The following is a 27,840-nucleotide window of genomic DNA, read 5'->3' on the forward strand; positions in this document are numbered from 1 at the left end:
GAGGTTGACTTCTGCATGGGGAGGAGGGGTGTCTGTATTATTTTGGGTGATGAGCAAAACCAACAGATCATCAGATCATCTAAAAATAGAAGTTGCTAAGAAAGGAGTTTAAAGTAAATTCTCCACTTCCATCTTCCCCCAGCGTGCACTTTTTTTTTCAGGCATTGTTCAAGTTTCATAGAGTACCAGATATATTGGGAGGTCATTTAACCTGTCTGCCATGTCATGATTAGCAATAACAAAACCCACGCCTGTTTGAAGTTCCTCTGACCTGTTCTGTATTCATTTCTGTATGTCTTTGTTTTGTTTCTGCTAAATGTTGTGCTTGGTATTTGTGTTCCATTGAGTAAAGAAATGACTCAAAGCTTAAAGGAAAAGGCTTGGGTGTTTCCCAAATAATTACTTCTTAGGTTTTCTAGCTCTGAGCATATGAACTAAGCTACCGTTCTGTTTTCTTCCATTGTTTTCAATTCCTAGTCATTTCAAGTCATTTGAGGGAGTAGTGTTGTGTTGCGGCCATCCTTCAAAGCCCTGTGTTGGGGGCACAGTCGGGATATGAAAACAAAAGCATTCAATCTCTGTAGGAAGGATCTTGAAGCGGAATTGCAAAGATCTGGTCTTCAATTTGTAGCCCATTGTAGCCTAAACTGTAAGCGATGTTATGTTGAATAGAGTTGAACCCTAAAAGAAGTGAAACTGCTGGAGCTACCTTCACTTCATCTGTGCTCTTAGGTGATTGAATGTGGACTGCTGTTAACAGGGGGTTAACCCGCTCCTCCCAGGTAATACTTTATACTGAGATCACACCTGGCATTTGAGATCTGGAACATAAGCACTAGAGCAGTTTTCTCTGATTGGAGATTTATTGGGATGAGTCTGAAGGCGGATACACACCCTGTTTGCTTGGCCACATCCAAGTCAGAAATTTCCATGAGTTGTCACAAGTGGATAAGAGAATATCCCATGGATAACAAGCAACTGCTCAGTGGAAAAAAGAAATTAATGTCCTGAATATATCTCTTCACATGTCCTGCACTTTCTTTCCAGTTAAACGTTAGGTAGTAAGAATGATGGGGGCTTGATCAATGCATCCTCAAGATGAGATCCAAAATGCAGCCTCCAAGAACACGTTAAGAGAAAACTAAACATGTAAATGGGCAAAGTGGGACAAGCAAGATGCCTAGGGGTGTTCCAGAAACATAACTCCAAGCCAATGAAGCAAGAAACTTTCACCTCACATGTGACTTTGACTAAGGAGGATATATTTGTCACTGAGGATCAGCGGCATAAGGAGAAGACTGAGAGCAAACAGCTTCTCTGCAGAAGCAAAACTTTATAATCCTATACAGGGAGGGTGAAATACAGTCTCCAAGGAAAGATGAAGTATGTAAGACTGAGCTGTTTCTATTGTGTAATTTATGATCTTCAATAACATCCTTGGTTACTCTGGTAGGAGGAAAGCTGTTTGTTTTGTTTTGTTTTGTTTTGTTTTTGTTTTTTACCAAACAGTCCATATGCAGAAAAGTAGAGGTGGTTCTGAGAAGATTTCAGAACTTCACCACCAGAACTTCATGGTCTTTACTATTGACCATGCATATCACCATAACTGTGAAATACTTAGTCCCCAGAACATGTCAAGGAAGTGATTACCTCAAATCAGCTCTTGTTCAACTTAGAGCTAATGAATAACTATTAGAAACTAATCAGTGTTCTAATGGCAATTAGGAAAGTGGGTTAAATTACTTGAAATTAAGATGAGTTCATGTATCTGTGTGGAATTCCATACTGAGCACTGAGTAAATGTTGTGGTGCTCAAAGCAGGAATAGTTAAACTATGGCCACTGGTCTACTTAGGCTACCATGCCACTTGGATCCTTTGTACTTCAAGTAATTGCTTGAAGGGAGAGGATATATGGTTGATGACCAGGATAACCAATAAGTTAGAGGTGCGTTTTGGCTTAAGCATACTCAACTGCCTTATAAGAAAGCCATGAATTTCCCTTCCAACTATCCACCACCAAATCTATGTATGTGACTTGCCTCATTTTCCTTTCTTCATAGAAGGGCCTTTTGTGAAGAGGTTGTTCCAATTATCACCCTGAAATAAAACTCTATAGCTGCACTTCCTTTTAAAGGAGAGTGTAGCTTTGTTTTCCTGTCCCATTTGCCTTTTTCTCTTTTGCTAGTATTTCCTGAATAAGGGACAGCTTTTTTTTCCAGAATTGAAACTGCTACCTGCCAAAAATTAGACATCACAATCTGAGATTACTCCATCAACAGAGAGAATCAGGTACTTCCAGGAGCAATTCTCTTCCATGTACTTTTCTGCTTCAACTGTAAATGGCTTTACGTTCCCATGTCTGAGCTTCAATATCTAACTTTCCTGCATGAAGTGTACCCCAAGCCATCTACAGGAGGCTGACACCAATAAAACAGGTCCTACAGGAACCCTGTAGTTTTTATAGCATCATGCAAAAGCCAGATACCTTCAAACCAAAATGGTAATGCTGCCTGAACCTCACCCCTAGAGCTGGTTGAGATGTTACAGGAAATTTGTTAGAGCCTAGATCTTACTGAGAGCATTACCAACAAAGTTTCTCTTTAACATCTGACGTACTATCTAATAACTTAACCAAAGAAAACTTCCTTGAGGATGCCTTTAAAAATGGCATATCATCTTACGTGTATATCTAGTTATATAAATAGTTATATGTACACATGTAGTTATGTATAAGTAATTTGTACACACGGTATAGACTTATAGGCATTTCATACAAATGATCTTGTTAAATACTAAGGTGACAAAAGGGAAATGGTTTCACGTTAAAGAAAAAAAGAATGGGAGAATCAGATGATGATTTTACTTTTTGTGTTCAGGTAGTAGGGTTCTCTATGTAATAGAGAAGTCTAGATTTTTCCTTCTGTGCACAACTTTGTTGGCATGGATGCTAAAGGAATTAATAGAATTGTAAAACCAGCTAGTAACTGATACTTCACCTGAAATACTGAAACTTCAGGAAAATGAGGCTGTGAGGAATAAAAAGAAAAAGTAACAGAGCCAAATTATTTGTTGGTGGTTGCTGTTGACTGCTGCACAGTAAATTGCCTCACTGCCCCACTGGCAGAGCTTCAGTTTTGTGGACTCCAGCAGTTACAGTAGTTCTGCATTTAGCGTATGTTGTATCAATTACTGTATGTCATTATGCACACTTGTAAATTATGGAAGCTCCTGTTTTAATACTTCAAGGGAAATAATTTTGCATGTACATTGTTAACTCTTTTTTGTTCAGTTTTCTCTATTTTGAATTTCTCTATTTTGAATTTTAATATTTCTGAATAACTAGATTTAGCATTCATGCTATTTGGGGGAGTGTTGAGGTAGATTGCGGTTGGCATAAGGATATTTTTATGAAACTGGTAAATGGGAGGAAAGATGGATGAAGCACACTGCCTTGTATTTCTTTTGCAAGCAGACATCAAAACACTGATAGAAGTTAAATAGGATCAGAAAGGAATTATTTTAAATTTTAATGAATTCATACCTCTTTCCAAGAAAGCCAGCTCCATTCCTAAAACATATTTAAAAAAAAAAAAAAGAGAGAGAATTTGTGGTTGATTTCTGAAAGATGTGAACTATAAGGACTGTTTATATTTAAAATTGTCATGCACCTCTCTGTCAGTAAATACATAAAAATGTACCAGTGTTATTCTAAAGCATTCTGGCTTTGCTCTCTTGTTTTTTTACTCATTTTAAAAATATTAAATCAGTAGTAAAACATAAGAGCAAGTGTGCTATGGAGCGTACTTCCCCAGTATTTGCTATGAAGTAAAAGCAGGATTGCTCAGTACATGTAAAGTTTGAAGAACTTAATAAAAAAAGAAAAGGGTCAATACCTTGGTGCCTGGGAACACTATTGGTACAGTATTACTTCAGAAATAGTGCAAGCTAGCAGAAGTTACTATAGGAAAAATGAGGATTTCCTTAAAAAGATTGAAAAGCTGAAGGATCGTGAGGTTCAAGGACACATTTTGTAAGGGATTAGGAGCAATCAGAAAAAAAGTTCCTGCTGAAAGTCAGTGGTTGGGGAAACCTGTACATTTGATGTCTTGTAAAAGCTTCTTTTCACACAATTTCGTTTATGGCAATTTTTAAATAACATGATTTTGCCAGAGTCCTTATGTGTAGTTCTTTTTGAAGATAAGAGAAGATATGTCAATCTTGCTGACATTAGTGTTTTTTTTGAACGCATGTATTATAACTATAAAATGTTTCTTTGCTTGTATTAACTAATATTACAATCATGCATTATTTCTAAATGAAAATTGGATGTCTTGGGATATCCTTCCAAGATCTATAGCTTTTCTTGTTCTGTTTTGAACAGAGAAAACAGAAATTCATGCAATGTGCCCTTCAAAACACAGTTTTCTTCACATGATATTCATCAAGATGATTTTAACATCAGTATGCCTTCATGTTGTATTAGTTCAGAGATTACTTAACAGTTCAAACAATAATGTTTTTCAAGGAATGCTGAGAATCTCTGATACTTCTTTCTTAAGTTTTTAAAGTTTTTTAAGTTCATTTTTTTTCTTTTCTGATATCTTATGCAGTATAACCTTGTCAGAGGATAACGATGTTCAGTGTGTAATGGTGCTGCCTGGTAATTTTTCAGATGGTAACTGTACTGGTGCTGACTACGAAATTCTGACTCTTCTTATGTGAAACCTAAAGGAAGATCTGAAAAGACGTGAACAAAGCTCGGTCTTCACTTTAGTTACAATTCAGTCATATGCCAGAAAACTCAGATTTCTGAGTATTGATTGTGTTCATTTACCACAGCAAAGTGCATTCATTGATAACTACCTGCTGGTATTGAATCAATCTTATGTGAAGCACAGGGCATTATTGTCAGGTAGGATAAATAATATTGACTCTATTTTAAAATGAATACAGCATAGAAGAAATTAATTTGGTTCTATGAAGTCATTTAATTATATTCTATTGACTATATAAACAGTGAAGTTTATGTAACAATATGATATCATGTGGCAAGTTACAGCTACAGCCTCTAGCAAGGTTACCCCTCCATAATGGCACTAAACATATTTTGTTTTGTTTTGTATTAAAGGAGGAAGAGAAATCCAATGCCTGTAATCAGACATAAAGTAGTATCGCAATTGGTCCCAAATTCTCTGCAAGTCTGTAAGTGGAACTGGAATTGTTGTCTTTACTGACTGCAGCAAACCAGCTCGTTGGTTATGTTGTAGGTCAGCAAATTTTGAGGCTTCAAATATTATTCTGGCCAGTGTACTCTGCTCTCAAAACTACTTACCTTCCAAAACAAGCAAATAATCAGGAATAGGAGAAAGGAGTCATGTTGATTATGCTTGATCATCTTTCAAGCTATTCGGTCTGTGAAAGGGTAGCAAGGAGGGAGAGCAAGTGCAACACAACTACCACAGAAGTGAGTGTGCTGTGGAGATAGCCTCACAGTTGCTGTTGCATTTATTCCCCTATAGTGATAAGAAACTGTATTACCATAAAGTAGTTAAACAGCAGCAACTAAAGCAAAGAAACTGAAACACAGGACCCTTTCTGGGTTACAGGCAGCCATGCAGCTGAGATTTAGTCATTGATTGCATGCGCCCAAACATCATCTTCACAGGCTATACGGTTAATCTTCGAGACTTGGTAAATGAGAAGAAAAAGTTATAAACTACCATGTGCCATATGTAAAGGGTAGGAGACACTGGTAATTCTGACAGCCTCATGTGACTCTCTTCTCATTTTAATTAATGAAGAGTGAATAATTTTAAGCCAGTTTGTAGCTGTTTGAACATCTATCTAAAATCCAACACTCTTGGACACAGCAGTGAGGTCAAAAAACAAGCAAAGGGATTAAAACTGATGTCTGTATTTGAAAAGAAGGTACAGGATGTGACTATAACTGGCTGATATAATTTTGTTGTGAATGAAATTTGCGTAGAGAAAGTAATTCAAAGGGAAATGAAGATAGATAGACAATTATCACTAATCAGTTTTATAGAAATAGACATACACTGTGGTATGATTATAACCTTTTTTGACAACAGTAGTTTAGTATTATACATTCAGATGTCCTTAGGCATCAGACCTAAATGTCCGGAGGGGCTCAAATGTCTGTTTTGGCAACTACTGCAAAATTCAATTGTACTTTAAGTGTCTGAGTCAAAGACAGTGATCCACGAAGCTTAATGTCCAGCAACCTCTGAAGTGTCCTCAGGACGCCTACAGTAAAATAGGCTTCGTAGCTGTCTAACTTAAGGCACCTTCATCTTCTTAGTGACCGTGATCTGGCAAACTAGATCTCCAATCTTCACTTATCCCCATTGTGCTGCTGAAACAAAGCACTCAAAGTCGTCTCAGGTTTCCTGAGAGAACAGTCTTCAGAATCACCTAGCATATGTGGGCAACACTTGAGTTCAGCCCAAAGCCTAGCTGCTGTGGTCGTCAAAAATCGTATCTGTAGAAGGTAGAGATGCTCGCTTTTTACAGCTCCCCTCACTACTGAGAGAGCACTTGCCTAAGAAGGTGGAGGTAGGGGTTATATACTGACTTCCACCTGACGGGATTGCAATCTGCTGTGTCCCTGCAGTGTACTGGAATTGCCAAGTCTTAGTGTGGGATAGTGGCAAAACCTAGTGGTCCTTTTGGTACACCCACCTTACTTATTCACGTGTGGTGTAGTTTTAGTTACCTACTGATGAAAGTCTTTCTTTACTGCATACATTAAATTATGGAGTTGGTTGCCTTGTCAGCCAGATTCCGGCCATTTTATAGACATTTAAGTTTAAAAAAAAAAAAAAAAAAGAGAATAAAATATATATGTTTTTGCAATTTGTTTCACTTTAAAATTTTATTTGTAATCAGTGTTATAAGACTGATCTGTTCAACTTTCCTCTTACCTCACAGTGAAACATTTTCAGTTCAATTTCTTTGCAAATCTGAAATTTGAAAGACCAACCAGGAAGCTTTAAAGCATCGGGATAACCTGCAGGTCTCTTTCTTCCATTATACTGAGTAGTGAGATCATTGTGTTGGATAAAATCAGTACTTGTTATTTCTAGTCTTAGAAATTTTTCCTCCTCTTCATCATCATTTTACCCTGCCTGTTAATGCTCAGGCATTTGTGTTTTGCAGTGGCATTCTTTGTTGTTACTTGTTTCTTTTCCTATTCCCAAAATAAGTTCATGTAACTACTGATACACAGACTTACTCAGATTGCTTTTTATGCCGAGGCTGATTAACTAGTATGTTGAAAATAGATCCACAGCTATGGATGTGTTAACCTACTGCATTATTGGAGCTAAAATTCTCGTCAGTTCACTGGTTTTTACCTTGTGTCCAGTGGATCACTGCTAGTCTATAGCATACTCCTTGTGGGGCCGAGAAATTCACTGTACGATTAACAATAAACTTGAGCATGAGTTCAAGTTTCTTATGAACAGTGTTTTTGTCTTTTGATGCTAAGAACCATAGTTAAAGAGACTCGACCAAGTTATCTGGTGATCAAGAGAAGCACACTACAATTTGCATTTCACTTTTTAAACCAGCAGAGAAAATAGCATGGTGAAACTGGAAAATAGCTCTTGGGCCTAAAGAAGTAGCAGCTATGAGTGTAATAGTCCAAATGTACTGTAGGTTGTTGGATTACATGCAGTAAAATGCTAGCATGAGAAACAAAGTTTTGATATGCAATAAGAGAAAACATATAAAATGCATCTACAACAGAAATCTTACAATGGTAATTACAAACATATTTAGCGTGGCATAAAAATGATTGTTGGGTAAGGTCAAGTGTAGGACTGATTAAATATTTAATCAAAGTTCATTGTCTTTGAGTTTCATTTGAATTTAAAGAAATATTCCTGGGTTTCTCTCTCTACTGTTCTCATGATGATTGTCTGAAGGAGTTTCACACCATTCTTTAATTATTATGTGAAAAATCAAGAGTTGGAATCAGAAATGAGAGTATGGAGAACAATATACACCATGCTCTAAATTTATTACTCACAAAAACTTAGTCTGATTTAAAAATAAATAAATAAATACTGAGTCACTTTAAGCAACAACTGCAAAATGTTGCCCCGAGGACAGAGGTTAACTCAATTGAGAAATAATGGCCAAAACTCACACACTAATAACTTTTGGGGGGCTAAGGGTAATTTAGCCCTTGAGAAAACTCCATAATTTAATGTGAAATGCTTGGCAGAAAGTGTTGTAGTTTAGAGGCAGGCTCAGTGGGTTGTAAGAATTGAAAAGTCTCTTGTACAAAGGCATTTATATTTGCAACTTTTTTTATCTCCCCAAAATGTATGTTGTTATAAGTAAAATTTTTAAAAGCACTCAGAAATTTGCAGCATGAAGTACATTAAAGTTCATTTAAAGGTTGTGTCCAATAATACAGAAGGTTGTGTGGGAATACTTTCTAAAAGAAAAGCGAAAGGTGGAGTTTTCCAAATGCATGAAAAAGATTTGAGTGGACAAAATACTGCAGATCCATCTTTCTTAGTTTCTTAGTCACTTAACGTGAAGTTCCCTAACTCTTGCTTTTAGCAAGAGTTGTTAAATGGGGTGTTTTTGTCTTATCTCTGTTTACACGATTGCATTCTGCTGTCCTGTCAAGGGTAATTGGATGTGGTAACGTTCATCACTTCATCCCCAGTCCCAAATCCACTGAATAATGTTGCTGTTTAAAGGTAAAGGACTCCCAGGACTCACTTTAACCTGAGCCTCTTACGTGAATGTTATGGCTTTGGGCTAAGATAGCTATGTCATAAATTGCTGAAGGAATATTTGGAAATTATTAACTTTATACTTGTGTGAGTGAAATATTTATAAACCTGTTTTTGAAATAGGTACTCCAATTCATTATCACACTTAAGGAATATGTTTAACTATGCAGGTGCTTAAAGCTGAAAATAAGAGGCTAGCCTTTGAGTTTTTTCTCTTTTTGAATTTTAGCATCCATTTGATCTCAATTTTTCTGCTTTTCTTTGTGTCTGCTCTGCAATATTTTATGTATGATATGCAATGTCAATTTAATGAAGAAATGGTCCCTGGAGCAGAACTGGACCCTGCTTTCCTGATTTCAGGGTCGTATCTGGGCTTAGGGAAGGAGGTGGCTGATCGCATGGTGCTGAGTTGTTGCAGCAGCAGAACTCTAAAAATGTATTTTGATCCAGAAAGGGGGCTAGTTGTAAGCACCATCAGTGACGGATGATCAGGGGTTTGTATTGCCATTTTGGATTTAGGTGCTTCAATTCTTCCTAAGTGTTCTGCTTTAGATATGTAAGTCTTTTATTGGATCTAGCCATTAGATATTAGGATTGTCATGTAAGGCCTGAATTATAAAAGCACTAGTCTGTAATGTAAAAAGCCCCATCCTGCAGAAGATGGTAGGGATGACGGATTCATTTCTCAAACACGTTTTCCAGGCAAATCTGTCCATGTTAGTGGGCAGTGTAGCAACGCAGTTCTTACTGAACTGAAAATTCTCAGCAACGTCTCTTGGGTGAGACCATGAAATCAGTGGGACTATTGACAAGAACAGTCCAGGACAAAAACAGATCCAGGATTTAAAGCCCCTTTTGTCTTGAATGTGAGCGGTAATGCTACAAAAACCCCTGAATCAGTTGCTGGGCTGTTTAATTGCCATGCAGTTTGGCAGAAAGAGGTACAGCAGAGATTATCATAGTTTATGTAAAGCTGCACCATCTTTGATGGTTTGAGTCCATATAAATGTAGTCACTTCTTTCTCTCTACTTCCTCTCACAACTGCCTAAAAACTCCTGCTTTGAATTTTGAGTTTGCAACAGCCTGAAAATGCATCTGGGCTTGCCCAGGTTCATATGTTAACTTACCTGAATTACCATACTTCAATCCAGAGGGCTTTGTAAACTGAATCGAATTGCCTTAAGAGGGCCCTGGCTTCCTACACACATTTTTCTCCAGTTGTAGATGTCATTGTGCTACCTGCTGTACAAAACAAAACAGAAAGATGCTGTGGCTTACCAAGTAGTATTTGGAAGCACTCCAAGGCAAATCAACAGACCAAGCTCTAACCAGTTCTTGTTCAACCACTAGAAAACTTTGTAAACTGTAAAAGAATGTAGTTTGCTCTGTAACTCTCCCTGTATAAAATCTATAGACAAAAAGCATTTTAGCTGTCTGTGCAATATGAGACCTATCTAAATATTCTTTATGGCACAGATACTCTCACAGTGAAGGAAAGGACTCTGTGCTCGTCTTTTTCTTCTATTCAAGCAAATGCCAAAAGTTGAGCTGAGCTTGAAGAGATAAGGATTCAAACATTTATTATTCCGTGGCCACCCAGAGAGGGAAAACATGGTGTCTGGAAATTAAGCAGCATTTTCTTGGCATTTCTGTAGACCAATTTCGCTATGTGTTGTTTTTCTTTTTTTTTTTTTTTTTTTTCCTAGAGAGGGATGTATTGTGACCCGAATCAGATAGTACTTTTCAAAAAGTACTTTCTTACTGAACTTACTGGGTAACTTATGATCTTGTAATTAACCAAAATAAACCATGCTGACAAATAGTAAACATAATACAGGTGTTGGATTGCAATATAACTGGTACTATGGTTTTTAGCATCTTTATCGTTTTTTCTCTTTTTGTAAGTTGTTACCTTAGTCACTCAGGACTCTAGTTAAATCAAGGTTTAAATGCACCAGGCTTAGCTTAACCAAACTCTACAGGCTACCTTTGCAAGCATTGTCACAATGGACTTGCTTTTTATTGTTGTGAAAATGCATGACTCTAACAAATTAAGCAAGATAGATGCACAGGCAACTTTGTAGTCACCTGTGGCCACTGCAGTTCATCGCAATCACTAGTAGCTGTTATGAGCTATTAGCTCTTCTCAGACAGCAAAATTCCAGGACAGCGGAACCGAACTCCTCTCTGAAAGATGTTTTTTTAGACTTGGTGTTAAGAACAGGAGGAGGACAAGCGTTTACCTGGGAAGCACTCCAGTTTTATTTCAGAATACTGAGCCCTCTGAGACATTTTGTCTAAGATACATTCGAAACCTCAGGGTGAGCAAATATTACAATTGCATGTAGATAAAGGAGGTTCAAAACATCAGCACACTTTATCTTGCCTGCTGCTGCTTCTGAGTCTGCTCCATCATCTTCTCTGCAGCGAATGCTTGTAGTTTGTCCATTGATGCACACATCCTGTAGCAGTGGTCATTAAAAGTAGATTGCTATTTTTTGTTTGTTTGGGGGGAAAAAAAAAGTCCTATTTTGCAACCAACTGCTGTTCTCTGCTACACAATGAGGAGAGAATTGCATGGTACTCGTCAGTGGCTACGTTTTATTGTTATAGAATAAACAGGTCAAGTGTTCTTGCTTATTTAAAATAATTGCACAAATCAAATTAGGAGTTTTTAATTAATGTATGTTAAAAACTACTGTGCTGTTTAATGGGGTCGGTCATGTTTAACCACAGTCTGTACACAGCTGATCAGATATATATTTTTTCTACTCCAGAATATATTGCATATTTAGTGGGTTTGATTTTGTAAGCACTTAGGCATGTGCTTTGTCTTACACTAATAAGTCCTGGTAGCTACTGTGGGCCTGGTTACATACAAAAAGTTAAGCAAAACCCTGTAGGATGGGGACTCATTTCAGAAATCAAGTAGTCAGAACATTTCAGAAAAAGTAGTTGCTTTTTTCTTGTGCAGAATTTCCATACCATTTTTTAATATAATTTTTATCAGAGAAATCTGTATTATTCTTAAAGGAGTTTGGTTTTTTTTGAGACAAAAACCAAGTTGCTAATGATACAACTAAACCATTTTCACACAGTTGTAAGTGTTGTGTCAGGAACCTATTGCTAACCGAACAGCAGATCAGTTGTTGTGTGTTGTACGTATGTTCCACACATGGTGCTCAAGGCAGTTCTCACTGGGCTTTTCATTAAATACCAGATATTAAGCGAATGTTTTAAGTATAAGTTGACCGTATTTGAAGCCATAAGAGTGATGAAAGTGATGCATTATGTCACTGTAACATATTGACATTATCAATTATGTGTTATTAAACAGCTTAGCTAACTGAATGATTTACCTTGTGTTTAACTGCCTTTTTCAATTAAAGGTAGCAAATGCTGTAGAACCGGGGCACAGTCATAGAAACCATATATTTTCTCCTGTTAACACCAGCACTGCTGACATGCAAGTGATGGGAGTGTTGGCATTTTGCTGCAGGCTCTAATGGGCTAGTTTAAACGGTCTAAAAAAAAAGTGATTAATGATTAGGAACAGGACTGTTACACAGCTTCACAGCTCTTTCCCTCCGTGCGTTTCCATTTATGTCAACTAGCCGCACACTTGGGAGGTGTTATTTCAAAGTAGTCAACATAGAGATTTTTTTTTTTTTTTTTTCTACTGCTATTTGTTTCTATTTCATAGGTCCCTTCGGTTGGCCAGATATAGCTAATGTTTCCTTAAACTTGTAAACTTCAGTGACAAAAGAGGATAATCCACCAGCTTTATGCCAGACCAAAATCTAAACTATTGAACTCCAGCATAATTTCTGAACAGTGAATGCTGTCTTTAACATCACTCTGTTTGCTCCCGTTTGGCTTATTGTGTTGGAAATAATTTAAAGGTTCCTCTCAAAATGACTGAAGCACTTTGTCAACCAATAAATGATTTTCTTCTGCTATTCAGTTGATATTGCAGCAAGCAGTAATTTGTACATTAGTACTGCTTTGTTTGTAACTGGTAACTGTCCACCCCCAAATCCTCCCTTATATACATGGATACACATATACGTATATAGTTGTTACGTGACTTTCGTTGGGAACTGAGGTCGACAAACATTACTACGACACTTTAAACTCCACTGAGTTTAGAAAATCCAATATATCATTCTTTTTAATTAACCTTAGGATAGTGAGATGCTGGTAGATACAATGCATTCTCTTTGCTCTTTTATGCTAAGGCAATATCGTACACTGAAGAACAGCAGGGATTAAACACTCAAGGGGAAGAGACCTTGTATTTTGGGGGAATTTTATTTTATTTTACTGGGATAAGATCTAGGAAGCATTCACCCTGAAGTGTCATGTTGTGAAGGGTATTGTTTTCTTGGAATAGAACATTGAATAGCATATTGGTTACTATCATTTGGTATTTTATCATTGGTACTTTGGTTTATTTGGTATGATTGGTATTTTATTAGTAATCAAAATATGAAGCTAGTAGTGATCACAATATGAAACTAAGTCCTAAGTTTTCTGAACAAGTTTTTATGAAGTTTTCTGAACAAAAAGCATAAGAAAATAGTTTATATAATAATCTAGGAGCAGATGTGAGGCGTGAGATGATTTATAGTGCAGTGGTGTTACTGAATAGCATGTTGTGGGATAAGGCGACCCATCTGCCAAACAGATTTGTGTGTCTATAGAGGAAAAAGCAGGGCTCAGTGGTAAGCACGTCACCCAGTTGGCTTGTCCTCCTTGAATGGGATGCTCAAGATGTCACTGTAGCTCATCTTCCTTGTGTAATGCTGTTTCTAGCTACCTTTGCCAAGAAACCCATACTCAGACAGGCATGCTGTTGACTCAGTTGATAGACTTCAGACAAAAGTAACAGTGGGAATGGTCCTAAAAGTGCTGTGGTCCAATCCATCGCTTGTGACCAGAGGACGAAGCCGCAACTCTGTATGTACAGTAAGGACTTGGGTGGGCAGATTTGGTCAAAGTCACCATTTATTTAAGATGAGAGAATTTACAGAGGGCAATGCAGTGATGAATGGTTGTAGTGCTTTTTAAGAGATGACAAACGGCTCCAAAACCTATCTTTGACATTTAGTCCTGTACTTTTTTTTTTGGTCCTGTTGCAGACAGAGCTACGTGTTGCTTCTGAGAGATTTACCCCTTCTTGCTTGCGCAGTGTATGGGTGGGGATTTTTCAGGGATTTTCTTGTCTCCGTACGGGCACAGACTAGAGTATGTGTAGTTGTTACTACAGGTGAGTAAAGCTGCTTCCCTTCTTCCTCCTAATTAGGACATTTAACTTATCAACAGCCACTTGAATTCCCGGTCTTTGAAGAGAAACATTTTCTGTTTAAACCACCAGCATTTCTAGCCTGCAGCTGGGTCAGGGGACCATCTGCTCTGGGCAGTTTGCGAGTGTTATTTATTAACTCGGGCCCCCAAAATCTGGATGGTGGGGCGACTGTTCCCAAGGCACGCTCTGCTTGTTCCTTGTGGTTTGGAGGCATGTGTTGAGGTTCATTGCACGCAGTTTTCCTGAACTTTTTTTTCTCTTTGCCTCGGACCCGTTACTACGGCTCTCTTCTTTAGCGGTGATGGTAAAATCCATACATTTTCCGAGCGCATCACTCCAGCACTTTCCCCCCGTAGTTCACAGTGGCACTGCTTGTGGGCAGGTTTCAAAGGAACCTCATCTCCATATGGTTTTACTCGATAATCCTTTATCCACCATCTTCAGCTCTCATTCCGTTGCTTTCTTGCCTGTGGCTACGTTTCTATCTCTGCATCAATTAGCACAGTGATTTATACAACAAGCAAGCAGTTTAGAGGTAATGGTACACAATTAACATCTCATTCCACCATAAAGGGTATGCTAAATACCCCAGTCACTGCTTTCTCTGCCTGGAATTGAAATAAGTGTTTGTCCTAATTCATATGCTATCTGATGTGAAGTGGGCCTGCTTTGTACAGCACTACACCATTAATCTAATTATAGATAGCTGCAAATGAAGTGCTGTCTGAGCGCCGGGCCGGCAGAAAATAGCGCTTTTGTCGTTTAGCATGACTCCGTGAAGCAGGATCGCGCCGGGCCCGGCGCGGTGGCAAAATGGAAGCCCGAGCCCTCTGGCTGCCTGTTGCATCCCTTCTAATTACAGCCGCCTTGTAAACACAACCGTAAATACAGCCGGAGATGGGCTGGCAGGCGGCTTGCAAGGGGAAATCCTCCATGTGGAGGGGGATTAAATCATACAGCCCCGGCCCCGGCCCTCCAGGCCCGGCCTTGGGTCCTCTAGGCCCGGCACTGGCCCTCCCCCCATTGCCGCTGCTAAGGGCTCTTGATTTTTTTTTGTGGCTGCTTTGTATGTGTGGCTTCATTAATATTATTTATTATTATTATTGCTCCATTAGACTGAAGGTGCTGCTTTTTTTGTGTGTGGCTGTTGGGGCCAGACCTCGCCACCCCCATGTGGAAATCAGCTCCTGAACTCATACCATCACAAAAACAAAACCAAACCAAAACAAACAAACACAAAAACACAACCCAAAACTTCCAAGGTGTGCAAAGTGCCGTGTAGCTCCTTCATCTGGAGTAGGAAAGCCTGGGCTCTAAAAGAGGGTGGTGCCAGACACCCTGCAGTAATATGGGATAACTGCATCATTTTCCTGTTTAGGTGCCCTGGTGGAAATCTCAGCGAGGCCATGGGCGGTCACTGTGTCAAAATGGATAATGCTTCATAAAAAAGGCACTGTGCTCGTTGCATTCAGCTCGGCAACGTTGCTTATTATTGCCATGAGTGAATACTGAATAAGGTATTACTCACGAATCTGGGATGGTCAAACTGCAGGCGACACACAACAGTTAAGCGAGTTGAGATAGGATGCCGATTAGTAATGTTAAAGGGAAATTATGTGACCACAGTTAATAAATTTTGTTGTTTCCAAAAAATGACACTGTAAGGTTATCAAAAGTAATTAAGATGCACAGCAGTTTCTTTACTGAAACCTGAGCTACGTAGGATTTTCACCCTTCTGACCACAAGAATGACAGACATTTGAAAAACATGGGTGAACATTAAGGTAAAGCTCTCTGAAAATCCACATCTGGTCGGCAGTCCAAACAATGTCGTAAGTACCATATGGGTATTGATACATTAGATTGCTCTATAAAATCTCCAATGGAGTTTGAACATTTACAGCTTCTGAGGACACGAGTTTCATGTGTATGGGGAAGATCATATTTAATAAACTAATGTGAGTTGTAACAGAGTGCAGTCTTGAGCATGATACTGAAGGTATGCAGTTGTAGCCAGTAAGGGAAATTTATCTCTTCAATGTACAGAACTTGTTTTTAAGTAAAGATGGGGTTCAGGTGTGCTGTGGCCACCTATTTAGTAGCAGCTGGTCTACTTCTTGTCTGCTGACTTGGGAGATCAGTACTGTATATGTCTATAAAAATACCTACAAAACCCAAGGTATAATTTTCAATGTGTTGCTTTCTCTTTTCCCCCACCTAATCCTTTACACTGCTGTTATTACACCTTTCTTTCTTCTTTCTTTTTTTGTGACAGAGGTTTGGTTGTAAGAGGTAGTTTGGCATTACAAAAACATCCAATTCATTTAGCAGGAGAGTTAGGATACTGTTACGCTAAGAAAACTATTAAGTAACATCCCCTTTCCCTCCTGTAATTTTTGTCAACTGAGCATGGACTCCAGCAGCCTTGTGGAAAAGAAACACCTGTTTTCTGCACCATCAAAAGCTGTGTGGTTCCTTTCAGGTACTTCTCTATTAACTTTGCTTTGGCTGGAAGAATTAGGCTCCGAAGCCCTGCGGAGCGGAGCAGTGGCTGGTGACAACCTCTCCTCAGCGCAGGTCTGATGGCTAGCAGCTTTCATTGTGCCGGGAGTCCACCGCAATCTATTTATGACTCCAACAGATGTTTCTTCTGTTTTAGGCCAGTGGAAACCTTCTGGTCTCTATTTATAACCCAAACTTTACAGCCTTCCTCAAGTTACGCCCCTTGCTTTCTCCCATCTTCTCCTCCTTGGGAAAAAGGCGAAAAACCCAAACGCCGTCCACACTCCATTTGTATAAAAATGTCTACATTGTATGTACAGTGTTGTCCTCACACGCTAAATCAAAGGCATAACAGCAGTGTTAATCGTCCTTAAAAAAAAAAAAAAAAAAAAAAAAAAAAAAAAAAAAAGTATATTCTAAATATATTCTTAATCATCTTTGTTTTAGTGGCATAGGCAGGCACTGATTTGTCTTCCCCAGAACCTTGTGGGTCTCCCCAAGCCATGGGCAGCTTCCCGGCGAGGTGAGCGGCCCCCCTGCTCCTCCTCCACAAACCTCATCCCCCAGAGATGAGAAACAGCTTTACAAAGGGACGCTTATGTGGGTGTTTAGTGGGGTCCAGGCGGCAGCAGAAATACATCAAAGGTAATCTTAAAGAAGGAACCTTTCTTTGCTGCTTTGTCTTTTTATATTCTGAAAGGTCATTTGTGAACCAACTGTGCCAAAAAAGGCCCTTCCCCGAGAAGTTTACTGTTGTTATTTTTTACTTTTTGATTACAGTAACTTGCTTATCCCCCAAACAGACTAAAGAACAATAAACAAATACAAAAGGAAAAGGAACAGCTCATCAATAACAAAGACCTGCGTTTTAAAGCTTTGAGTGTACTGGCTCTTACATCTCACTCCAAGCAAAGCAGGAGTCCTGCAGAGAAAGGAATCTAAAAGATACGAAAATTATAAAGATAGTAAAAACAATGTTTGGTTGGGATATTTTAACTTGCTGTGTAGAACTGAGCTTTAAAGTGCAGCACACTGAGGAACATGGTTTTCCCCTACTGCTGTAAGCTGTGAGCGCATAGGGAATTGTGTGTTTCACTCGCTGTGAAACGCCGTAACTCAGATGAATGCAGAAGGTATGGCTTTCACTTGAAGTTTAAATTTTGAAATTGGACAGCTCAGAAGTGTTGATCTCTCTCTCTGTAAGTGGCTGGAAAAAAATGAAATGGCATCTAAACCCAATCCGTTGGAATCACATCAAAATAGTCTCTTGCAAGAGGCAACAATACAGCCCACAAATCTAACTTCTGTTTTCTTCCTTGTTGTTTCTTTTTTATTTTATTTTATTTTTTTTATTTTATTTTCAAACTCGGAGTACAAAGAAGACACTAACCATGGATACTGAAACTGTGCAATTTGGTGTAATTATATTCCCCCCCATAGATTTAATGAAGGACTTTTAAGTACAATTTATCTTTGATAAATAGTCCCTCTGCACGGAATGTTTATTAGATTGACAGCAGAATACACTCTGCAAGCTTTTTTTCCTTGCCACTTATGACTCAGACGAATTTTAATAGGAGTAAAAAGCTTTGATTTGCACAGTAATTTCACTTAAGGATCATATCCTTCAGAAACTGGCAGACACTTGTATGTCTTGATTGCAAAACAGACACTCAGGAGCGAAGAAACATGCACAAGATGTTATTATTTGACTTGTCACACTGCTGCAATTCTATTTGCAACTTCTGTCATCAAAGCTCCTCTAGGCATCGCCTCCCCTCTCCCCACAGCACACATGCAAGTGAGCGCACACTTTGCTTCCAGAAAAGGAGCCCGCTGCACTGAACGGCCTTCCTTGTGTGCGGAGATAGCCGAGTGTGTTTTGGTTTGGAGAACGTGAGCGCCAGAGGCTTAATTGCCACGACGATGCCTGCAGGAGGCTTGGAGTTAAAGCAGCTTTTTGCATACAAAATGGTGCTGGTGTGCGTGTGCCACTGCGGTTATGACCAAGGCGTGCGTTTGGGAACGGGTTCGGAAATCTTTGGGTGCCACTTGCAGCTTTGGGAAATATTGTCGTGGTGTTTTATTACATTTACCCGGGGTGTGGAGGGAATGGTTGGTTCGTTTGATCATTTATTTCCGTGTACTTCTGAAGAGAAGCAATATTTCTAACCAAACACCTACCCTGTTCTTTGCACATAATCTGCGTGTGCAAGCGCCGTTTGTGGAGGACGATGATCCTCCGTTACCTTGTTTTATTTTGGCTTTGAAAGCTGCTTTTTAAAGATGTCATTGCCGAGTTAATTACCTTTTGCATGTATTCCTAAATACGTTGTTCTCCTCCCTAGAGGAGCAGAAGGCAGAGTCCCCCTTTACCTTCGCCATAAGGGGATCGGATTTTTTCTGTCTGTGCAGAAATGAGAAGTAAAGACGTTTTATTGCTAATAAAACAATAGCTAATTGTTTTGGAAGAAAACATACTGTTCAAAGCAAGGTGTTGAACTTTCCATCAGCAAAATACACATTTGAATTGTAAATGCACTTCATCCGATGCTTATTATTAAAACCTTTGTTTAAATTATTGATGAAGTGTGGTGCTGGTCTTCGCTCAGTTGGGCATGGGGAGGAAGGAGCTTCACGCAGAGACCTGCTGCCATCTACTGGATTTTTGCATTCATTTGCAAGCGTACTGGGACGAATTGGAAGGCCATCTGTCTGAATGCGATGAATTGTCAACGGGATTGCAAGTTTTTAAAAACTAAAAGCCTGGAGCTCAAATTAGTGCATGCATTTGGATGTTTTCAGAAAGGTTTTGTTTGATCTGATGCTCTTAGGGACTTGGGCTTCACCATACTCTTTTCCATTTTTAATCGTTATAAAACATAAGAGAGAAAACATTTTTTTTTTCTTCCTTAAGGAACATAACAGCTGCTGAACGGTTTTTATTGCAGTTAAAATATCTTAAATACAACCAAATTATTTCTTCATTCTGCTTGTGTATGAAAAATGGAAATGAAATTGTTTACGATGTTCAAATTGCAAAACCTAAACAAGTTATTCTCTTCAACCATTAAATGTGAGCAAAATAAATGTTTAAAAAGTAAGAGACTTAAAATCAATTGTGTCATTGAAAACGTGTCAGACTTTCCCAAAAGATCAGTTTCTAATTCAGCACAGTGATGGGAATGAATTTCCAGTACCTCAGTATTCTTTATCCACTAATAAGAATTTGCAGTAGGTGTAAGGATATTTGTGTTTTTTAAAATTTGTATTTCCCCTGTCTAATCCTATTTGTTTAAATGAATCTGACATTTCTTTACTGTACTTGATTAGTTCCTTTTATGTGCTCATTGCTGCAGTTTAGGGTCAACATATTTTTTTTCCTACATCCTGAAAATGAAACTGAATAAGGATCTCAAACAGTGATTTTTAGGCAGTCCGGCAAAGAATAGATAACAGATGTATTACATAAAAACATAAAATAGTGCGGATTATTCACTGGAATTCACCAAAAGTGCTGTACGCTAAAACATTCCTCTTCCTATTCTTTAGTACAAATTGCAAATACTGACGAAGGTTGCAGCAGAGCTGAGCAAGTACATGCCAGAGAAAGCAGCAGAGGACACCTCCAGCATTTTGAGATCTCCCATGCCTGGAGCAGTGGTGGCAGTTTCTGTCAAGCCCGGGGACATGGTAAGAAACGTGATCTATCTATCTGCATTTGCATTATCTATTCCACACAAATTTCTCCTTGGTGCAACTGAAACTACAGGTCACATTTTTATTTTTTTTTAACTTCACCTGTAGAGTAAAGTGTGCTGAAGGATGTGTGCTGCTTTTCATTTAAATTGTAAAAAATAATAAGGAAGCACCATTCAAATTAAAGTGGGTTTAAAGGGAATGTGTTTGTCTGGTTACAAGTCCACAGTTAAAACTTAACCAATAGCTTGGTTTTGTGTCAGAAGTACCTTGACAAGGGGAAAAAAAAATGTGTGTGTGTGTAAATATATATAAGTAAATATATGTTGTTAGTGATAGAAATGGGATTGTTAGTTTTCTGCCATGTAGTAGTGAAAATATAAGTAAACACAAGGGACACAGGGTAGATATTACCTTTTTTTTTTTAGTAGCATTTCACAAGACACATGACGTTTATGAACCGAGAATTCTGTGCTGGGATTTCCTATTCTCTTATGGGAATTCTCTTGTCCTGCACGAGGGATAAACTTGGCATACAGAAGGGCAACAAAACATGCCAGTGCTGTTCTGGGTATTTCCAGTGCTTCTCATCTGGTGTTGAGCTGGAAACAAACATAAATACAGTGTTTTAGAGTTGCACGTAAATACTTCCTTGAAATCAGCTTTTTATGAAACTCTACCACATTGTAATCAAACGTTATTTCTAATGTCAGGGCCCTTAAGTGGATCTCTCAGGTTGTGCAGATTAATTTTAAAGCACTCGGTACTGTTGCAGATTAAATGATGTAATAAATGTGCATGTGGCACTTAGAAACAAGATTTAGTCACAGAGTTATAATCTATGGCACCATCACAATTTATGGCAACGAAATCTAGATTTCTAGATTTTCTTGATAGATGATATAAGAATGGGATAAAGATCTCAAGTCCAAAATTAGCATTGCGTTTACTATGTGACAGTCATCAGTTGTGCTGGTAAAGTGATTTGTTAACATTTTTCTGTGATGCCACTGTTGTTTTTAGAATATCTGGATATTTCTGTCTATTCACAAAGATAAAGGAGTCAATCTGTTAATACTTAAATTTGTAGGGGTATATGTTCATGTTAACAAAATAAAGAGATTTCTGAGAAAACATTACTAAGTACAGCTAAGTAAATATTAGCAAGAGATAAATTCCTTTAGATCACACTTAGATTTCTGGTTTTGTGATATATACACACACACACAGTTTATACCTTTAAAAACAGCAGTATTCAATTAAAATTAGTCACTAAGGCATTGCATGGAGTGAGAAATGTGTGATTTCTGTACAGGCAGTGAGAGTGACTGACTGAAGGAGACCTTAAGCAAATACTTTTTCCTGTGAAGAACGAAGGGAAGGATTCTTAATCTTTTTAATATTTTTTAATATATTTTTGAGAAGTTAATTCTGCTGCGTGTTACAGCTTTCTTGTGTGTGCCTTGGAGAATATTTCTTGTTGTCGTGGAGGAACAGAACCAGTGGAGAAGGAGGCCAGAGCCAAAGGGATTTAAAGTAAATAAATAAATGAATCTCCCCCCACAAATCCACAAGTGGTGCAGTGCATCAGAGCATAAGTTGTTAAATAATGTGTGGAGATTTCTTTCTGTTTTCCTCTCGTGCAGCTTTTTGCTGGAGGCATCGAGTGGCAGAGCGTTCGGACGGCGTCATCTAACGTTCTGCTGACCTGAGCTTGTCAATGCTAATTGTGTGGCTTTAATTGCAAAAACACATTTGCGTTATTGAAAAGGGTTTAACTTAAATCCTTCCTTTTCAGGACTAGTGTCAAAACGTTTTAAAAACCAGAAGCGAGTGAGGGAGATGAGGGTAGCATCAGCTATCTGCGCTGAAAAAGCAGTGGGATGGTGTGATTCAGATTACACGTCTTGGCTGCCCGTCAGAAACCAGCTCACTCACTACAGCTGTTCAAGGCGTGATGGGCAGGGAACTGTAGCTCCCCGATAAATACAGCTCCTTTTGTTGCACTGCTTGGGGGAAAAAAAAAAAAAAAAGTCTGATTTCTTTAATCTACTGGAGAGATGGGAACTTAAGCAGCTTCGGCTCTATAGGGCAAGCTCTGTGTTTGCAGCGGTGCTTGGCAGTTCAGATTTTGCAGCCCGTGTGGAAAACAGCACAGCTGAAGATCAGCAGAGAGTGAGGTAGTTGTCCTTTTTTCCCCGCTCAGGTGTTGGAGGCTGCCGGGTTCGTAGCTACCTGAGGCTGTTTTCTCCTACCCTGTGCGGGCAGCAGAGCTACAGCTCAGTCCCTGCGATTCCAGAGCGGCCAGCAGCGTGGGGAGCTAGGCTGGGTTACCTCCTTCAAGGAAACTTTGCAACAGGGAGGCAGCAACTCGTGAGGGATGTATCGCCTTTGTCTGAAGAGCTGCGTGTGCAAACCCTTGTTCAGTGCCTGCAGCTCAGCTCTAGGGCATCACACCCAGCCAGATAAAGCATATGGTGTTTGTTAGTCCCTCTCCGTGCATCCTTAGCCAAAGGAGAAGGCGACGCTGCTCTCTCCGTTAGTTTTCCTTGCCCGATGCAACCTCCTTTTTCCTTCACGTATAATGTTCTCTTTTGGCTGCTGTTGGTGAAAAATACTCGGGGCCAATGAAGCCCGGTAGAAGATTGTGTGAGCATCCTCTCTCCAGCTGGTCTGATAAGCACTTTTCAATTCGTTTTTGCCAAAAGATATTGCATATGCAAGGAATTTATTTTCTTTTGTCTGTAAGATGATCTATAGATCTTAGTAACACAGTGGGGAAGTGCTTTTTGTCATTCAGAGAGAAGCAGAACTTGTGACGCTGCCAATTTTTTAGCTTTTCAGTTACTTTCTACTTTCTTTATTTTCCTTCATGTGATCAGAAGACTGTAATTAGTTGTCACTCAATTATTCCTGGAAACACAATGAAGCCACTCAGAAGCATAAAGCAACACAAACAACAAAACAATTTGAGATCTGGCTGAATAGAAAGAAGGTTAATATTATTTAGGGAAAGAAGATTTAAATTTAGCTTACATTCTTCGTGACAGCACGGTTGTGTTACATAGGAAATATCCATATGAGGGGGTGTTTGGGAGTTTATTTTTCAACTAGATTGTTACAGATGAGTATGCACTGAGATGAAATTATGTTTGGGAGAGTCACTTTTTGGTTCCCCACGGTGCTAAGGGCAAGAGAAAAGAGCTGTGCTTCGAGAGTCTGGACGAGGGACTCGCTCTGTTTCTGCTGACACCAACGCCACCGCAAGCCAACCCTGCTTGCTCACTGTATTTCATGCATATTCGACAACATTTTTGTGCCAGTGTGGAGATGGCACTGCACCCAGCTTGAGTCTCACCACAACTACCACAAAAACGCCATAAAAACTGCTACAGCTGCACAAATTCTCTCCTTCACTTAGAGGGCAGGGAACAGGCAGACACACGTATTTCTCCTCGATTTTTGTGCCTGTAGGATTCTGTGCACTGAGAATGCAGGAACAGGGCAAGCCCAGGGTCCTACTGTTCGAAAAGGTAGAGCAGTGTTGTCATAGCCCCACTGAAGAAAGCCACATGAAGTGCTCCCACAACAGATTCTGGGTCGGGTAGTCTGTACTGAATGCAGCCACAAAAAGAGATTTTAGCTGTCCTGAAAGCCTTGCGTTCTCTACTAAATGTTAACCTATGATGACAGTTTGCTTATTCAGTTTTGTATCTGCCAGAAATGCAAAGATGCTTTTCTTTTAGCTGCATGTTTTCGTTTGTTGTTCTCCTTTTGCAATTGAATTAGGCAGAACAGGTGGCAATACTAAGCCAAGCGTTGGTCAATAAGCTAACACCGGTGCTGGAAGCACTTTAATGATTTTTTTTTTCTTCCTCTAAATAAATATATAAAATGAAATCACCTCTAGATAAATGTCCCATTATTATTTAAGCTTTGCAGCTCTACAGCCAAAAAAAAGAGGGCAATTCATTATTATGACCGAAATTTCTAAATTTCCTTTCTTCCTGCCAGTAATTACCCCATGTTTTGGAAGTTCTCTCTACTCAAACCACTTTCTATACAGACTTTTGTCTATCAAAATGTCTTATGATTTCACTTTGATTTTGGTGTAGCCATAGCTATTGATACTGCATGCGATGCTTTCTTGCTACCCAGATATCAGCTAAGAAATGGATATGCTGATTGAGTCAGAAATTTCAAAATTAGGTATCTCAAGGGCTTCTTATTTACCTGTGTAATTTACTGAACACAGTAATTTCCTGACAGCGATTTCACATTTTAAAAGCAACCAAGGAAGATGTTTTAAGCTGCATTCAACTCCTTTTCCAATTAAGTTGCACGTTAGTTGGTTCGATTTCTCTTGTTTCTCTTTAGAAAAATAGTTAAAAAAAAAAAAAAAAAAAGCCTTCTCCAGAATTTTCCATTTCCCAAGCCTAGGAAAGTTTCTTGCTCTGGGAAAAGATCTGTTTCACTTGACCTCTACTGTTGAAATGCTCACGACTGAAAAACAAAATAAAACAAAACAGCTTCCTAATTTCTGTTTCTCACCGCATTGTTCATTCTTGGGAAAGAGAAGGTGGAGTTGTGAAGTTGCCTGTTGCCGCCAGCCAGGTGTGTCTTCTTTTAAGTTATATTTGCGCTTCAGACCTCAAAAACTAAATGAAATTCTTCTTTCTTACCTTATACCCGTAATTAAAGTGGTTGGATTTTTTAACAGAGAAATAACAGCCAGGCAAAACAGTAAAAATTGATTTAAGTAACAGTTTTACATTTGATAAATATGCTGTCAATAATTTAGCAAGGTGTTCTTAAAATGAAATATGATTTTCTGTTATGCGTGAACATTTTTTTTTCTTTTGTTGATGTGTTTTTCCTTTTTCTTTCCCTTGCCTCCTTTCATCCCTCCTGTTCTTCAGCAATCCCACTGCAAATATTAACTGCATTTTTTTGTTAAATGGAGTTTGGGAACTTGACCAAGTGTGTCCAGGAACCTGGGTAATTTTTATAATTCTGTGTGTTAAATAACGTTTTTTTTGTGTGTGTGTATTTTTGTAGGAAACAAAACAAAACCCACCAAAACTATCGGTAAACAGATTAAGCCATTTTCACAGTTTTGAAATACCAAGAATGAAAGTATCCAAATATTTCATCATTCTTATAACATCAAGATATAGGAACGATGAAATATTTGAATACTTTCAAAAAGACTTCAAGTTATAATTATGTTTTGGTTGCAAAACACTATATTAATTGCTTATAACATTTATGTGATTGTTATATTTTACAAATAGGTTTTTCTTCTGTATCTTTACCCAGTGTAAGATTTCTGTTTGAAATCTAAGATTTGTGGTTGAGTGTAGTATAATTAAGGATGAAATCCTATTCTTATGCAGAAGTACAAATAGTCAATCTTATTAGAGTTTCTTCCTAGGGAGAAAAAAAAAATAATAATCAGAGTTTCTTCCTTTTCTCCCTTTTGAAAAGAAATTTACAGATTTTTATTTCTTTATTTATCGGTCTGCTTTGCTGTTTCGGTTGATAAGCAGCTTTCTAGCCATTGCTGAAAAAGTTGACTGATGAAGATTTCTGTGATATAAACTATGGTTTGACTTGGGCCAACGTGAACAAGAATCACCCACAGAAGCTCTCTGCCTCTGTAGCGTTTCCCCTGGTGCTCTGGGATCTCCGCAGCAGCTGGGGAAGTGTGTTTGGGATAAGTGGGAGTGCAATGACCAGTGCTTGTTGCTGCCAGGGGGACATCGCTGACCTTGGGTTAATCAGAGGTCACAAAATTTGGGATGTGCTATCTTCGGGTTCATCTGTTAAAGGAGTGTGGCAAAAAAAAAAAAAAAAAAAAAAAAGAAGTAAAGAAGTTTGATAATGATTTGTCACGTGCATTAATTGCCGCTAATTGTATTTTCAACCCTGTAGCTCCTGTTTCAAAGTTAATTTGGAAAGAAGGGAAAGCCTGCGCTAATTATTTTGCATGGCAATGGACAATGTTAAGGAATTTCAATTGCTGCTCATCAAATTCCTCTCAGTTTGTTTTCGTGTTCGATGCTTGCTGCCAGAATGCCAACAAGTCAGGGAGAAAAAAATCCGGAAGGGGAATGATACCAGGACGGACCAAGTTTAAACAACAAATAAACACACAGGGAGTATTTTCACAAGGGTTTTAGAAAGGGAATGCATGCTTAATTACTGTTCAGTGGGTTTGCACAAACATTAAATGAGTTTTGTGATGATTTTGCAGAAGCCTGTGAGACAGGGCAGCTGGATTTCGTGGGGCATGGTCTCGCATTGTCCCTTCTTGCTCAGAAGACTCTACAGAGACACAAGTCTCAGCAAAATGGAAATTGAACGGGCTGTTTTCTGGTGTCTCCCCAAAGCTGAGAAGGGAGATACCAATAAAACCTAATTCTCACTTTGCTTTTAAGCAAATTTAAAATCCTTTTTGCTGAGGGCTGTTGTCTTTTTTTTTTTTTTTTAATTATTCTTATTTTTTTCCTTCACATCTGAGAGCTTTAAAATGTTACGCTTCCGGAGCACCTGTGTTCCAAATATAATGGAGTTAAAAATGTAATTGAGGGATTTCCACTTTTGTAGGCAAATCAGCAGGGTTGATATTGATCCATCTTTTTAGGGAGCCACAGTGCACCAGAAGGTGATACTGTAGAGGGCCCCGTAAACCCTCGGAGCCTTCTGTCTAATTTGGCAGAAAAACACAGAATGTCGGACAACAAAAGAGCGATCCGATTCCATAAGAAATCTTCATCCCTCCCACCCCCTTTTCACAAGACTAAAAAAAAAAAAAAAAAAAAGACTTAATTTTTTCAGCTGCACACAATGATTTGGTGCTCACTCTTGCATTGAAACAGTTGCTGTCAGAACAGGCAGGAAACAGTTTTCTTTTAATTGCTGAAATCATTCGGAAGTGCTTCATGCACGGCTTCTATACAGCAGATGCTGTGCATTAATTGGCCTGTGTAGGGCTGACCCAGGGTTCCTTGCAGCGGGCCCAATTTTAGGCAGAGGGTTTAAATAGCTTATTTCTTATTTTGTATAACCTGGCGTACATTAGGAGTGCACCCGCACGTGGGGTATTTCATGGTCTGCAGTTTCTAATGTCATGTGGGTTTCAAAACCTGTGTTTCTCTGGTAATGTACTAGCAGCAGGTAAGCTCTAAATACCATCCATCAGGAGCTAATTTTTTATCCAGATACTCCAATGACTGATGAACCTGTCTTTTGTATGAATGTTCAGCACAGGAGAAAGCCATATGCCCCTGGCACTGGTTCCTATGCATTCTTTACAGTTCGCGGCGAGGAGATTAACGAAAAACCAAACCCGTACATTTACACGTCTTTCATTTATTTAGCAGTTAGCACTTTCTAAAATAGCTCTATTTTTTCAACAGCGAAAGGAGATTTAGGTCTCTTAAAGCAATCTGACTCCCACTACTCGCTTTCTTTATCAGGAATATTACCGCACACCCTTAATAGGGAACCTTGTTTTGCTACTCCCCGTCTGTTCAAAACAGACCTTAGCCCA

At 38.8% G+C, this 27,840-nt stretch overlaps 1 protein-coding gene across 1 annotated transcript in view; it reads left to right on the top strand.

Moving 5' to 3' along the window:
- Positions 1-27,840, top strand: part of PCCA (propionyl-CoA carboxylase subunit alpha) — a 282,975-nt gene that overhangs the window by 246,756 nt on the left and 8,379 nt on the right. The window contains exon 22 of the mRNA XM_084306585.1: positions 20,139-20,279. Coding sequence (XP_084162711.1) covers positions 20,139-20,279 — 141 coding nt within the window. The remainder of the gene's footprint in view (positions 1-20,138; positions 20,280-27,840) is intronic.

Source organism: Netta rufina, assembly GCF_964035555.1.
Source record: "Netta rufina genome assembly, chromosome: 1".
Lineage (NCBI taxonomy): Eukaryota > Metazoa > Chordata > Aves > Anseriformes > Anatidae > Netta > Netta rufina.